Source organism: Neovison vison, chromosome 7 (genome assembly GCF_020171115.1).
Source record: "Neovison vison isolate M4711 chromosome 7, ASM_NN_V1, whole genome shotgun sequence".
NCBI classification, from domain to species: domain Eukaryota; kingdom Metazoa; phylum Chordata; class Mammalia; order Carnivora; family Mustelidae; genus Neogale; species Neogale vison.
In genome coordinates this window covers 51,163,701-51,179,798 of record NC_058097.1, presented here as the reverse complement: position 1 = coordinate 51,179,798, position 16,098 = coordinate 51,163,701, and the positions used below count along the sequence as shown (strand labels likewise).

The following is a 16,098-nucleotide window of genomic DNA, read 5'->3' as shown; positions in this document are numbered from 1 at the left end:
AAGAGTCTAATTAGTGGGAAATTGCAGGCCACGCGCACATGGAATTGAGGCAAATGTGCATCATTATCCATGCAGTTTAACTAAACCCATAACAAAGTAAACCGGTAATGACAAGACTGAACTGACAGCAGTTATTAGTTAAATAGCAAGACAACCACCAACAACCACCACATCCAGAAATCACAACCAAAACATCCTTCCTCCAAATTGGAGGAATTCCAATTATCTGCCACTTCGGGTGCAGAGGAGGTCTGAAATACCGCCAAGCGTTGTGTGGCATCCAGATTTCTCTGGAAGATGCCGAATTAATTCTCTAACCCAAGTCATAGTAATAATAATATAAGTGACAATGGTGGCAATATTAATACTGTTTGACATTTAAAAAATTTGATTGCTTACTGCTAGTATACAGAAATACCGCTGATCTCTTACTTACTGACGTGTTCTGACTTTGCTAGACTCTATTAGTTCTAGTACAATTTTTGCAGAGTGGGGTCTTCTCTGGATACAGTCATGCTGTCCGTAAGTAGAGGCAATTTTATTTCATTGTTTCCAGTTTGTATTTTTTAAAATCATGGTAAAATATACAGGATATAAAATTCACCATTTTAATCTGTTAGAAGCATGCGAGTCCGTAGCATTTGGTACTTTCACAAAGTTGATCCGTTATGACCTCCAGGTTCCACATGGGAACCTTGTACCCACTAAGCACTCATTGCTGCTGCTTCTCTCCCCTCAACGCTGGCCTGGACCACCATTCTGTTCTCTAGCTCTCTGGATTTGACTTTTCTGGGTATTTCAAATAGATCGAATCATCACGCGTGGTCCCTTGTGTTTGACTTCTTCACTTAACAGAATGTTTTTAAGATTTATCCATGTTGTATGAGAACTTCCCTCCTGCCTAGGACTGAACACTACCCTTAGTATGGATACATCACTTTTATTTTATCCATTCATCTGTCGATGGATGTTTGGGTGGCTTCTACTTTCTGGCAATTGCGAATAATGCTGCTGTAAACGTTCACGTACAAGTTTTTGTTTGAACACTGGTTTCAGTTCTTTTGCGTCTAGACCTAGAGTGGAAATTGAGGAGCTGCCAAGCTGATTTTCACAGCGAGTGCAACATTTCATGTTCCCACCAGTGACGCAGGAGTTTCCAGTTTCCTCAAATCCTCCACAAAACTTGTTACTTTGCATTCTCTTTGGTTATCAGTATCCTGGTGGGTGTGAAGTGGTGTTTCATTTTGGGCTTGATTTACATTTCCCTAATGACTGAAGACACCGAGCTGCTTTTCCTGTGCTTCGTCCGCCATTTGTACATCTCTGGAAGGAATGATGTGTCAGTAATGGCCTCTGTCTAATCAGTCAGGTAGGAATGGGTGGGCCTTGAGGGAAGATGAAGATGAAGGCCCTGCTACCCAAGTCACCATCTGAGGACTGCCTGGGCTCAAACAGACGTTTCATAGTTTAGGAAAAACACATGGTTGGTCCCGAAGCTTCTAACTATAAAGAAGGTCCAGCACGGACCAGCCTTCATGGCCCTTACATGCGTCGCAGGTGGAAAATTTTGCTGAAGCTGATGCTTCATGACTCAAGGATGTTAGACTTCTAGGTCCATGTTCCCCAGAAGGAAAGCGCACACCTGACTTCACTGATGGAGCACACAGTGGGGGAAGGAAGTCCAAGTGACCCTGTTTGGTGGGGCCTTTGGGCTAATGCGATGTGCTGTTTTGGCTTCTTCTATTAAGTGTATAATTGTTATTTCGTGTGTCCATACTGTGAATGTCCTCCAAGTGACAGGGGATTCTCCCAGAGACTGGAGCATGCGTGGTTCTCTCTAGAACAGCGTAAAGAAACAACAGGTTCCCAAAAGGAGAAAGAAGAAACCGTTTTCCTGACTTCACGGCCACCGCAGGACCCAGGGAGGCCAGTTCCCAGTACCACAGCGCCACCTGCCGACACAACCGCCGCGAACGCCGCTTTTGCGGGAAGGCAGCTGTTGATTTCCTCTTAAGCACTCAGATAGAGGAGGCTCGACACGTGGAGGTCTCTTAAATCTCTAGCCTTACATCTTAATTTTAGGGTCCGTCAACCTGAACTTGACAAACAGTAAGGTCTGAAATGGTTAAATGTAAATGGAAGATTCGAGAGCAGAGCTACCCTGATCCTTGTGTTAATCCCTTTTGGAATCGAAAGTGACAGGAGCCTACCAGAAGGAACTGTCTCCCCCCCCCGCCCCCCCCCGCCCGCCACCAGCTCCAGGGGGCCTCCATTTACAAAGGTTCCCCTAAACGATGGCCTAGTTCGCTGTTGGGGCAAAGTTAAAGGCTGCTCATATCCACTGGGCTCCGGCCACCACCCAGCCCCAACGCCAACCCTGGAAGACAGACTGACGTTTAGGGACTTTCTATTTTCCCTACTCTCCACATGCATCTGGTATTATCGACGATCAGGTCCTCAAAAATCCACTCAGAATACATTTCTGACTATTTCTGACAACCTTTCTCACGTCCTGGTCCACACACCTTGGGCAGGAGTTTTGGTCAGCGAGTCTGGGTGTTTCCAGAGCAGCTTCATCTGGTCATTAGACTGAGGCCGAAGGGAGCAGGGAATTGCAAAGACTTATTTTGAAAATTAAGGATTCAGGCCCCTGCCAATTCTTGGGTCACCCTTCTTTCTGCTGGACTGCCTGGGTGGCAGCCTTGCCCGATGTGGCCAACTAGGGAGTCCAAACTGAATTCTGCCTTAGCCACCGGCATTTTCTTGTTGGCCTGACGTGGCCCCAGACCAGGTGTTGGCAAACCATAGCCCTTAAGAGCCTCTGACCCTTGAGCTAAGAATGACTTCTACATCTTTAAAGAGTTATAAAAAAAATAACAAAGAATATACAATAGAGACCCTGTGTCCTGCAAAGCCAAGAATACCATCTGGCCCCTTACAGGAAAGTCTGCTGACTCTGGTGTAAGCTGCAGCTACTTGCCGGCTACCCAAGCGGCTTACCTAAGCCAATGGAACGGCCATTCCAGCCAAGGTATGCGTGACCTCATTGCAGGGGGTCGGGAGGCTTCCACTCCACATCCGCCAAGACGACCAACCTCCCCCCACACAGAGGTCGCTTCAAATGTCCTTGTTTTCCTCTCCAGGCTTGTGGAAGCACCTCAGATTGGGGAATGGAGGTCACATGCCAGCACCGTAGCCACAGGGGCCAAGAAGTGGTTAACCTGGTACAGAAACGAGAAAGAAAAGGATCCCAGACTAGCAACCAGAAGACCTCAACTCTATTTCTACCTTAGTCGCGGACTGGTTATCTCAGGGCCTTTCTCTCTCTCCTCAAGCCTCCTGCGGTATCCACTCCCCAGCGGCTGAAGGAGCCCAGCAAAGGGCCTGTCTGTGCCTTGTCTAAGTGTTAACCAAGGCAAGGGGGCGGCTTGCAGCCCCTGGGACAGTGTCGCGCATGCCAGGACTCCCCACCCCTCCAACCTCACACAAAAACAATGACCTTAGAGCTAGAGCCCTGCGTGGTTTAAGACACATCATCTCGGACGCCTGGGTGGCGCAGTTGGTTAAACGACTGCCTCCGGCTCAGGGCGTGATCCTGGAGTCACGGGATCGAGTCCCACATCAGGCTCCCAGCTCCATGGGGAGTCTGCTTCTCCCTCTGACCTTCTCCTCGCTCATGCTCTCTCTCACTGTCTCTCTCTCTCAAATAAATAAAATAAAATCTTAAAAAAAAAAAAAAAAAAAAGACACATCATCTCCACTGGTCCGCAGCTCACCCGGCCAGGCTCTTCCCATACCTGGTTCAGGGCGGCCCGTCCTGCCTCTGAGAGGGAAAGTGACACAGAGGTGAGGGAGGGGAGACCAGGCCCTCTCCCTGCAGCTGGTTTCCGGAGCCCCGTCATCCCAGACCCAGCATCCCTGGAGAGTAAGGTGGAGGCAGGAAGCCAGGAGGTGCGAGCCTCAGACACGCGAAGGGCCTGCGAGCTTCTGTCTGTGACATTTTCGGGGCTCTCCAGATTGGGTTGTAGAAGCCATTACACTGGGGATGCAGGAAGAAACATTTAGAATTTCTACTTATAGCTAAACTTTTAACGGAAATAAGCAAAACGAATTAAGCTTTATGGAGATGATGTAGAACGACAGTCGTTCACGAGTAGATTTTCTACACATGTTGGGAATATTTTCTCAAAAAATTGTCACCGATAAGGGAGTGTGATAAGCAATGTTTAGAGACCTCGGAGGTAAATAAAAGGCGTGAATGGGCAGGCAGAAATTTGGGAGGTGATTTGGAGCCAGAGTGGGTGGTGATGGGAGCTGGCATTGATTCTCAAGGTCATGGTCTTTGGGGATGGGGAGTTACCCAGGAAGATACAAAGAGATGTGGCTTCTAGAAGGTGCCTCCATCTCCTCAGCTGCCTTAACTCCATTTGGTGTTTGAAGAGGCAGGGTAGTGTTACCTATTCCCGCAGACAACCCTAAGAAGCTCTGAGTTCTCTAAGACTCCTTGGTCCTGAGCCCACAGAAACCACATGACCTACCTCCCAATGCCCAAGTGGGTGAGCGACTCTACCCCAAGTCAGAATGAAACATGATAGCTAGAGGGGACCTACCCACCTGATGCAGCTCCAGGCATGCTCCCCTCTTGGCAGGAGAAGTGAGATGATAACAACGGGACACATTCAGTAGTATGGTCCCCGAACCATGTTAGATTTAAGGGTTAACACACTTTCTGGATTGAGTAATACAGATTGCTGCAAAGTTCCCCAAAGTCTTGTCTCAACTCCAGAACAAGGAGGAACATAGAAACTCCATAAACTGTGTCCCAAAGGGAGAAAGAGATTGGAGTCACCAGACCGGATTCTCAGTTCACTAGAGGTTGCTGATTTGGAGGGTATATGGGTAGGAGGAGGTTGACAGAAAGAACACGGTGCCACAGCCTGTGCATGGGGTCTCAGTGGATCAATTTATTGACTTAGCATTATTATCCCAGCCCACTCTGAGAGGGTAGCCCTGGAGAAATCAGCCCCCCCACCCCGAGATCCAGTTTGGTGGTGGAGTTTGGGGTTTGGAGGGAACACTGTCTATCTCCATGATAACTGGAAAGGCTGGGTCCTGGCCAGTGCCATGAAGCCCATCCTCATTGTGCCAACACGGTACTCCCCACTCACACGGAGAAAGGAGGAACTAGGTCCAGCTCTGCGAACGGCTGAGTTGACTTCTTGGTCTGAATTCTTTGACCTCAGAGCAGAATGTTCCACTTAGCAGAACTGGTATTATTCCAGGAGAGGAAAGAGCTCCTGAGTTGTCCATTTCTTCCCAAGGCCAAATGAGCGGTTGATGGGCATGAGTCCCATGTACCCCTCCCCCTCCTTTCCGGCAGAACCCATTATTTCTGTAGCAAAATGGGCGCTCATGCCGCCAGCTGTTGGACAGATTCACTGTCTTGGAAAGGGGGGTGGCGTCACCAGTTACCGAACAGAGTTCCCCTGCTGGTTTTCGTCGCTGGTCTTCACGTGCTGGTCACTGTTGTCTATGGGTGTTAAGGCCGGGCTCACCTGCCTTGAGACCGGAAGGCTGAAACTCCTCGTGGACAGTGTGGACAGCGAGTTCATGACAGGCAGGCTGAACCAGGAAGAGCTCTGGCTGCTCAAGGGCAAGCTGAACCGCCGCCACGAGTTCAGGTTCAGCCCCCTAGTCAAGGACAGGCTGCGCCTCTTGGAGGAGCTGTCTTTGTTTCCCTCCTGGGATTTCATGCTGTGCTTAGGCCAGGGCTTGGGGGGCACCAAAGGCATCTTTTTGGACTGTAGCTTTTCAAAGGGGTCAGAAGCAATGTGGTCCTGGAGGTACCACCAGTGTTGAAGCGGGTAGATGGGGATCGGCAGGAAGGCGAGGACGCTGAGGAAGGTGACCCAGCTCAGGGTGCCCTGCAGGTAGGGCTGTTTCACCTCCTGGCTCTGCAGGCAGAGAGAAGGGAGCGAGGTGGAGGAGGAGGGGGCTGTTAGGGGATTTCAATCCGTGTGACGCTGGCGATCAGGTTCCCTAGGGGCTGGGAAGCTGGCTAAAGGGTCCTTGGGGACGGAAGGAGCCCAGACCTAGGACGCTATGGAATGGGAGATCAGAGGAGGGGTGCCCAGAGTGGGGGCAGGAGGCCAGGGAGGGGGATCTCACCATACTGCTGTTCCAGGCAATGTAGTAGGGGGGTTCCGTCTGGTAGAGCTGCATGAGGCTGATGGTGGTCAGGGCCAGCAGCCCAGGCAGGGTCACATAGCACCACAGGACAGTGAGGAAGGACCACAGCAGGCGGCCCAGATCACCGAATATTTCTTCCCTGACCCTGGGGTGGGGGACATGGGCACAGATGTCTAGAAGGATCCCTCCTTTGGCCACCAGGGCCTAGAGCTCTGGGTCTGCCAGACCTCTGGTTCTCTCACAAGTTCTCAGCTCACAGGGGCTACCAGGTCCTGCTGGGCCCTCCCTGAGGCTGGGCCCTGGATCTGGTCTCCTCATGGGAGCCCCCTGACCCAAGTGCCAGGCTTTGGCCCTCTGCCTTCAGACTATCCCATGTGGCCCATGGTAGGGGAAATTGAGTCTCCTGCTTTCTGACTACTCTTAATGTCAGCACCCACGTGGTTGCCCTCAGATCACTCCCTCCTGCCCCCCATGCTATTAGCTAGACCCCCCCCCTTCCTATGGGACAGACAGAGCAGACCATGCCCCGCCCCCGCCCCATCCTCAGAGACCTGGGATGGGCCCCTGGCTGGGTAGATCCCAGGACTTGGACATCACCTCCTAGCTCCATAGATCCAGGCCAGGGCCACATTCTGGAAGGCCACAATGATGATGAGGGTGAGCGGGACCAGGCAATCATCAAACAAGGACATTACGTAGCTGCCAGCGTGACTGGTGAAGATGAGGCTTCCCAGAAAACCTCCCAAGCAGACAAACACTGTGGCAAAGGCAGGTTTGGCCACACTGAGGTCTATGTGCAGGGGTGGGCCAGGGGTCAAAATGAGCCCAGGAGATTGGGATGGCCTGGGGAGAAGGGTGAGAATCCATATACCTGATAGCAGCTTGGGATACCTCCTGAAGATGGAGATGGAGTTCTGGAGGGGATAAGTAATGCTTTCCAAGATCCTTATCAAGGTGTTCAGCCCTGTGATGACCAGGATCAAGAAGAAGAGGATGGCCCAGAAAGAGGCACCAGGGAACAAGGAGACGGCTTGGGAGAAGGCTGCGAATGCCAGGCCGGGGCCCTCCATGAACTGTGGAGGAGAAGGGCGCTCAGTCAGTGGTGGGTCTGGATGGGGGGAATGGTGCAGTGATCGATTAGCAATGTCTGTGTTGGGTGGGCGGACGGCAGAATGCTGAGTGTTTGCTGGGCTGTGTGAGCTTTACCTCCTAGGGCCTCAGTCTCCTCCTCTAACAGACTGGGATCCTAGGGTTGATGTGAGAATTAGAGTCAAGTGACCACTTAGCAAAGACCCTGGTACATACGCAGTGGTGGTGGAGACATGACTCTGTTGCCTGCCTTGGGCGATGCATGGGGTGGCCCCCAGAGGGCACTGGGGAAGGACACGTTTGAAAGTACCCTCCTGCCTCTGCAAACACACCTTTCCCTTCTGCGTCTTGATGCTGCAGGACGGGGAGAAGCGGATGATCTGGTTCTGGAGGTGCTGAGGGAGGTGGCTGATCCACTCCAGGTAGTCCAGGGGGGGCAGGAGCAGGATGTCCTCTGGGGGCTTGGCATCCTGAGGCAGGACGCCCCTTTTTATCAGTTTCATCATCTTTGAGACGCTCCTGAAAAGTAGCAGAGGCCAGGAAAGATGGTGACCAGGCTGCCCCCAATTGCTCTGCGCAAACTGGGGCAGCTGGGGACCGGAGAGGAAAGCGAGCGGCCCGAGGTGAGCGCAGCTGGTTAACAAGGGTCTGGAAACTCACCACGTGGACGTGGGGTGAACTGCCCTGGTTGTCCCCCTAAGGGATAGAAGCCCCTTCTGTAGTAGCTAAGATTCCTCAGTGTAACTCAGTGTTATGGGTTGAAAACTGTTCCCCTGCCCCAGCTACATTCTTATGTTCAAGACCTAACACTGTCCCACCCCCACTGCCGCTACCTGAAAATGTGAAATTACTTGGAAATAGGTTGTTACAGAAGTAATTAAAGATGAGATCATCCTGGGTGGCCCCAGATCCACTATGACTGGTGCACTTATAAAAAGGGGGAAAGTGGGGCACAAATGCACAGGGAGAAGCCACGTGCGGATGAAGGCAGACACCTACAAGCTAAGGAACACCAGATTGCCCGCAAAGCACCAGAAGAGGCACAGGACAGATTCTCCACCATCATCCTCACAAAGAACCAACTCTGCCAATACATTGATCTCAGACTTCTGCCTCAGAGCTGCAAGAGGACAGATTTTGGTTTTGGCCACGCAGTCTGTGCGACTTTGTGATGACAGCCCTAGGAAGGAATACACTCAGAATCTCTCTTTTTGGACCGCAGGTTTGGAATGCTGCGATAATCAAACCCCCTCACAATCATTCTCCTCAACCAGCAGAGAAATGTCTGTTTAAAATTTCCCTCCAAGTCTGAATTTCACTCTTTCTTTCATGTCTTCAGCTACTCTCATGTGTTTGACTAAAAACATTAAATATGGATATTTCTTTGTAAAAAAAGAAATATATGGGTTTTTATTTTAAACAACATGTGGCCTTCTTCCAATGGGTGGGAGTATAGATTTTTCTTTCCCTTTTTTTTTTTTTTAAAGATTTTATTTATTTATTTGACAGACAGAGATCACAAGCAGGCAGAGAGGCAGACAGAGAGAGAGGAAGGGAAGCAGGCTCCCTGCTGGACAGAGAGCCCAATGCGGGGCTCGATCCCAGGATCCCGGGATCATGACCCAAGCTGAAGGCAGAGACTTTAACCCACTGAGCCACCCAGGCACCCCAATATATGGGTTTAAAAAATATTTTATTTACTTATATGACAGAGAGAGAAAACACAAGGAGGGGGTGAGGCCGACAGAGAAGCATGTTCCTTGTTGAGCAGGGAGCCTGATGCAGGGACTCTATCCCAGGACCCTGGGCTCGTGACCTGAGCCGAAGGCAGATGCTCACCTGCCTGAGCCCCCAAAAATGTATGTTTTGTGTGTCATCACTTGAGTGTCACTGTGTTTTTGTTTTCTGTTTCTTACTTTTCTTCCCTCAGTTTTTCTGGCAACATCTCTATATTGCTGAGTATATGTCTGGTTTGTTGTTTCTGACTGCTGCCCTCTGCTGCATTTGCAACCTGCATTTTATACTCTATTTCCCAAATAATGACCCCACTCCCTGAGATGACAAATTGCCACAATAACCATCCATTAGGGCTTGTGTAAGGACTTCTCTAGGATACACACTTGGGAATGGGGATCACGGGGCCATAAATACTGTGCTTGCTTAATTTAAGGAAATGCTAACAGATCCTCAGCTGTCCTCTGTTCTCCTTATTAGAAAACACTAATAAAGCCTACCTCCACCCTTCCTTACCTAAAGAGAGAGTAACCTATAGTCTTGCTCCTCTAAGTAGAAGCTCTGTGGAGGGGCAGCATCACCTGGGAACTTGTTAGAAATGCAGAATCTTGGGGCGCCTGGGTGGCTCAGTCATTAAGTGGCTGCCTTTGGCTCAGGTCATGATCCCAGGGTCCTGGAATCAAGCCCCACGTCGGGCTCTCTGCTCTGCAGGGAGCCTGCTTCCTCCTCTTTCTCTCTCTGCCTGCCTCTCTGCCTACTTGTGATTTCTCTCTCTCTGTCAAATAAACAAAATCTTTAAAAAAAATCTTCAAAAAAATGCAGAATCTTGGGTTCATCCCAGACTTACTGACTTATCTAATACTAATTCATAATACTCATTGCAGTTTGACAAGCTCTATATAATGAAGGGCGAGGGGCTCATGTGGTAGTTCTTCTAGGGCTGCACTAACACAATAGCCACTAGGCACATATGGCCATGTCAACTAAAGCTAATAAAGATGATAAAAATGAGAGGGCATCTTGGTGCACCTTGGTGGCTCACCAGTTAAGCATCTGCCATCAGCTCAGGTCATGGTCCCAGGGTCCTGGGATTGACCACTGCATCAGGCTCCCTGCATGGCAGGGAGTCTGCTTCTTCCTCTCCCCCTCTCCCCACTGTGTGGTCTCTCTCAAATGGATAGGTAAAAATTTTAAAAATGATATAAATTGAAAAATTCAGGTCTTTGGTCACATTTGCATTTTTTGGCCACGTTCACCACATTTCGAGTGCTCTGGCTACTTGTGGCTGGTGTCTACAACACTGGATAGTGCAGGTATAGGAAGTTTCTGGCACCACAAAGAGTTCTACTGGACAGTGCTGCCTGAGGAGGTAATGGTTCTCATTGGAATCAACCAGAAGCTTTTTAAAAAACCAACTCAGTTCTTATTGAGCTATATCAGAGACAATAAAAAGCACAAATATTAAATATTCACTTCAGTGAGTATTGAGAAGTCACCCAGTCGAGATATAGAGTATTTCCATCACTCCACAGAATTACTTTGGGCCCCTTTCCAGGGCATTCGCTCCATTCCAGAGGCCACTACGGATTTTCATCACTGCACATTCATTTTGCCTACTCCTAGATTTCATATAGATTTATACAGTGTGTACTCTTTTCTGTCTGGCTTGTTACATTCAGTATAATGTCTGACATTCATCCATTCATCCATGTTGGTGTGTGCATCAACAGTTCATTCATTTTTATTTGTAGATAGTACTCCATTTGTTGAATGAATGTACTAAGGATTGTTATCTGCTCATCTCCCGACAGATATTTGGGTTGCCTGGAGCTGTAGCCATTACAAATAAAGCTGAAGATTTCCTGCCCTAATTCTCTCTCTTCTCCTCACCTCCTGCAACTCCAATTATACATCTATTAGTCCTCTGGGTACTCTGGGTCTATTAGTCCTCTGGGTCCTCTCTTAGTCACTGGGTCACTTCAGTTTTTCTCATTCTTCTTGTCCTTTCTGTCCTTCACTTTGTAGAACTTCTATTAACCCGGTTCTCAAATTAACTCATCCTTTATTCTGCTGGTTCCAATCTAAACTAAATACATCCAGCGAAACCTTGTCTTCATCTACTTTTGACTTCTAGAATTTCCATGTAATCCTTTTCTAGATTTTCTGTATCTTCCCTAAAATATCTCCATGGCTTCCATTGTATTCATCTTTTCTCTTAAATTCCTCAACATATTTATAATGGCTGTTTTAATGTTCTTGTCTGCTGATTCTAATGTCTGGATGGTCTTTGGGTCTTCTTTTTTCTCTTGGCTATGGATTGTATTTTCCTGGGCTTGGGAATGTCTTGAGGGTTTTAATTCCATGTTGGACACTGCATAGAGAACAACATGTTATTTGTTTTATTTTGTGTAGTCTCAATACATTTAAGCCTTTTATTCCAGGAGGCAGCTAGATGAGGGCTATTTATTTAGAGTTTTCTAAGTACTGAGGCGAGCTGGGGTGTGGGGGCAGTTTTAATTAGTTGAGTTTTTTCTCTGCCTTCAAATGGGATCAAGGAGGTCTCACTTTGCCCTCGAGCCATCCCTCCAACTTTCTGCATGACCTCCTCCTCCTGGCGAGGACTTATTTCTTTAATTTCATTATTTGGATTAGATTGGGCTGGATTGTTAGCTGTAGATGTTTTTGGTTTATCTATGCATTCAGCTCCAGTGGGCCCACAGATAGGAGCACCATGAGACCATGGATAGCTCATCTGCTTGCTAGCCCTGTCTCTGTTGCAGCTTCTGCCACTTCTCCAAAACAATTCCTAGGTATAGAGAGGAAAACTACTGGGTCAAGCAATTTATTTGTTGGGGGCTCGTTGTGATTCCAAGAACTACTGACAGTGCATACTGTGATAAAAATGCTTGCCTGATTTCTTATCTGTGCAAAGTCTCGACATCCATGACAGGCCTGTGCCCCCAGCCACGTGCCCCCAGGTCAGGCGTTTACCCCAAGGTATAAACACATTCATGGCTCTTTGCTCACTTATGATAAACTCATCACTCTCCAGTATTTAGTTCATTAAAGCTCCTTTGTGTCCACTGCTCTTCAGTAATGTTACAAGGAAAGTATTAGTGTGTTTTTTTTTTCTCATTTTTAACATTGCTGTATCAAGCTGTATCAAAGGCTTTTGCAGCCTTCAACATCCTAACTGGAAGAGAAACTCCACCTTGAGATTAAAAAAAAAAAAAAATCCCGGTGCCTGAATGTACCCCAGATCAAGTAAATCAGAATCTCTGGAAGTGAGACTCAGGTATATAAGTGTTTTCTAAGGCTCCCCAAATGAGTCCAACATGCAGCTCAGGCCAGTAACCACTGACTGTGGCTCAGAATTCTGTAACAATCTCCTTTGTGAGTTAAATAATTGATTTTGAAATCTTCTTTACACCATTTGCAATTTATGGAAGCCTTTGGACAGTCTTGCTCTGGGACTATTTTCTTACCTATAAAGTGCTGGCTATTGGAATATTATAATTTGCCAGTTTTCTCTGAGAATATGTTATTATTACAACTATCATGGTTGTTGTTGTTATCATTATTATTGGATAGGTCTGAGTCTGAAGGCCCATGAAGCTGGGGGATCGCTAAGGGAAGGAGACCCCCTGTTGGACCTACAAGGTTGTAATTACTCACTTTTCAACACAGGTGGGACCACTGGTGGTGGCCCAGAACCCCAGCACAATAAAGATGATGGATGTGACCAGCAATGAGGTCCCCAGATTGACCAGGGCCATCAAGGAGGCCACCTGGATATAGTTGTCTTCTCCAGCCTTGTAGGAGGAGAAGTTGATGGTGGTGCCCATGCCGAGGCCCAAGGAATAGAGCACATGGCCTCCGGCCTGACGCCACAGGTCCAGCGAGGCCCAGGCTGAGAGCTGTGGATGGGGATGAGAGAGAGAGAGAGAGACGTTTGGGGTTGAGCTTCGGAGTGAACCCATTGGTGAACTGGAAGAGGGATGAGCTGGGGTAAAGAGCAGAGGGATGAGGAACAGGCTGGGGGCAGAAAGGAAGATGTCAGAGAAGGAGAGTCATTGAAGGACTGGGGAGTTGGGGGAGGGACAGGGTTTGGAGACCCCAGCCTTACCTCTGTGGTCACCATATGTCTGAGGCTGGCAATGGCACCCTCCAAGAAGAGACTTTGGATGAGGAAGCAGAGGAGGATGATGCAGGGAAGGAACACCGTGAAAACCAGGATCTGGCCAGGTGGGTCAGGACAGAAACCGGAAGTCAGGAGAAGGGGTGATGGGGGTGGTTCAGAGGCAAGCATTAACAGGGAACACAGGTCAGCAGGAGGAGAGATGGGCATGAGCTGGCTTAAGGTGGTCTGGTGGAACAGGAGGGAGCTGTAGGAGGATTATTCTAGGGAGACAACCGTGTTGTTGGGGGGGAACATCCGCCAATGAGCTGCTCCAAAGTGAGGGATGAGACCCCAAGTAAAAATGGTTTTGAGTGGTGGGGCGGCTGGATGTCATTCACTCGTTGGCCTGGGTTTTCGGTCTGTGCCTGAGTTAGGGCTGCATGAAACAGCGTTGTAGGTGATGGGGGAGGAACCCCAGCTGAGCAGAGATTTTCACGCACTGAAATGAATTTTCCACGTAAGGAGAATATGATGCAGGTGCCAGGGGCACGGGCTGGAAGTATGGATTGGAAGAAAATAAATGGGAAATTCTGGACAGGAGCTGGTGCCAATCAGCTCTTTCAGGGATTAACAGGCGCTGTCAACGCGCAGGCAGGTGCGGGATGCAAGGCTCACGGGGAGAGGCCCCGGTCTGCTTTGGAAGGTGCCCACTGCTATGCCTTGGGGGTGTGGGATCGTGAGGAGCGAGCTGGGTCAGTACAAAGTCCCGTTCCGGCCACGGGCCAGAGGGAAGTAGTTCTTTGTGAGACGACTGGTGGCTGCCACAGCCTGGGGAGAGTACGGCACCTTCCTCAGGACCTGGGTGGCGAAGCCCATCATCTAGGAGTGGGGGAGGGTCATGGGGATTGGAGAAGAGGGGTCAACAGGAAGGAGTTGGACAGCGTCGGGGCAGGAAGCCGGATACTTGGATTTGCGAATGTGAAGGGGTAGAGGAGTCCGTGGTCAAGGTGGCTCACCAGCATTGAAGTCTTTAGCCCTGTGATCATGATTAAGAAGAGGATGCACCAGGCTGCAAAGATGCCCAGGGTGAGCTGCAGGACGAGGGCCTCGACCCCTTCCTCAATATGGCCTGAGGCACTCAGGGTGCTGTGGTACCAGAAGTACTGGTGGGACACCGTCCGGAGGCAAGAGAGGTCTGGGGAGCATGCAGGCGTTTAGGCACCACCTCACTCAGTGTCTTGGCCCTGCTCTTCGCTCCCTCCCTTTGGACTCTCATTCCCCGTCTCTTGCTCCCTGGTGCCCTTGCCTCCCATGGCCCTGCCGGCCTTTTCTCTCCCTCTCCTCACCAGTGACATTGATGGTCTTCCCTGGTGGGCACTGGTTCCAGGGCAGGGAGTTATCGAAGGAGTTGCCCAGGTAGGAAATGCTCCATGTGATGATGACACTGTGATACAAGCTTATCAAGATGCATACCTAGGGGTGGACACAGTGGGCCTGAGGGACAGGATGGACAGAGACGGGGGAGCTGGACACCACAAGGGCTGAGTGGGGATGCCGGTTGGCTGGGCCCCTCATTCACCAATATGCTAGCGTATCCTATGCCGCCCAGCCAGGGGACGAGCTGCTTCCAGACCCGGATGTTGTCCACACGCAGCCAATGCCCCATGATCATCTCCATGTACAAGAGGGGAATCCCGAACAAGCAGAGCATGAAGAAGTACATCAGGATAAAGTTGCCTGAAGGAGGGAGCCAGGAGCTGTGATCAGGCAGCCAGGAGTCCCGGCCCCCCTCCTCTTCATCCCCTAGAACTCTCTCCCCCACCACCCAGGACCCAGGAGTCTGGGCTCCAAGCCTTAACACTCCTTCCCCAAACTCAAGATCCGGGCCCGTGGCCTCACCTCCTCCATTCCGATGACACAGGTAGGGGAAGCGCCATACACTGCCCAGCCCAATGGAGAAGGCCATCTGCATCAAGATGTTCTTGGTTCGTTTTGTCTGAGCAAAGTAGTTTTGGGTCTTGGTGGCCAGAATCTCCCTGGCTGTGAGCTTCCAGGACGGTAATGAGGAATTTCTGGGTTGTGTGTAAGTCTTTTCTTCTGAGAGTTCAATAGACCCCATGACTTTCTTCTTACAGGCCAGCCAACTCCTGAGGGAATCTTGGGGTCACCAAGAAGAACAGACTTTAAGGTCTTTGTCTCAGAGACCAGCCTGTAAAAGTTCAGGACAGCAGGGTTTTAGAGCAAACAAAGGGCCAGAATTTAATTCTTGGTCCTTCTCACTGGTTGAACAAATAACTTCATCTCTGAGACTCAGGTTAGTTTTGTTTTTTTTCCTCATCTAACAAATAGATGAATTTCAAAATGTTTAATAACTGTTACAGTGTAAGCATCAGTCAGAAGGACATTCCAGCACTCAGGTTCCTCTCCTTTCTCTTTCTGGTCTATTTGGCCCAGCTAATGCACACAGGGCTCTGGGCCAGCAGTTCTCAAACCCATCATAACCACAAAACCTCAAAACACAGACTCCTGTCTTTCTATCTGCCAGCCTCACTCTTCCAGACTGATTCAGTAGATCTAAGGTGGGGTCTAGAGGATTAGTAGAATTCGAAAGCTTCCTTGGGGTTCCATTTCAGGACTGGCAGCATAAAGGCTCTGTGGAACCATGCCTCTGTGACCATGGCCAAGAAAGAAACATTTAAGGTCTTTGGAAATTGTCCTAAGGGCATGTAGCCAATGAAGAAACATTTATTCAAGAAAATCTGGTAAAACTCATTAAGAACAGTGAAGCGTCAGATGGCATTGGACCCGCAGCCTGCTCCCCCCCTCCTCCCTCCTGGCCTAGTGTTATGGAAACTCCACAGGGCTCCCCCTCTCCCCAGGTCACACTCAGAGGCTACAGCATTTTCCCAGAAAGGGCAGACCACCAGCATTTCGCATTTCTTTTTGGCGATGTGTTGCAGACACTA

At 49.4% G+C, this 16,098-nt stretch overlaps 1 protein-coding gene across 1 annotated transcript; it reads right to left on the bottom strand.

Moving 5' to 3' along the window:
• Positions 1 to 5,468: 5,468 nt before the first annotated feature.
• On the bottom strand, positions 5,469 to 15,251 carry LOC122913358 (orphan sodium- and chloride-dependent neurotransmitter transporter NTT5-like). Its single transcript, XM_044260108.1, has 11 exons — positions 15,032 to 15,251; positions 14,712 to 14,869; positions 14,479 to 14,605; positions 14,149 to 14,327; positions 13,139 to 13,249; positions 12,688 to 12,929; positions 7,611 to 7,797; positions 7,061 to 7,262; positions 6,787 to 6,946; positions 6,169 to 6,334; positions 5,469 to 5,954 (listed from the first exon to the last, which is right to left on the bottom strand). Exons 1-11 carry the CDS (start codon positions 15,249 to 15,251, stop codon positions 5,469 to 5,471), a joined length of 2,238 nt encoding a protein of 745 aa, XP_044116043.1.
• Between the last annotated feature and the right edge of the window lie 847 nt (positions 15,252 to 16,098).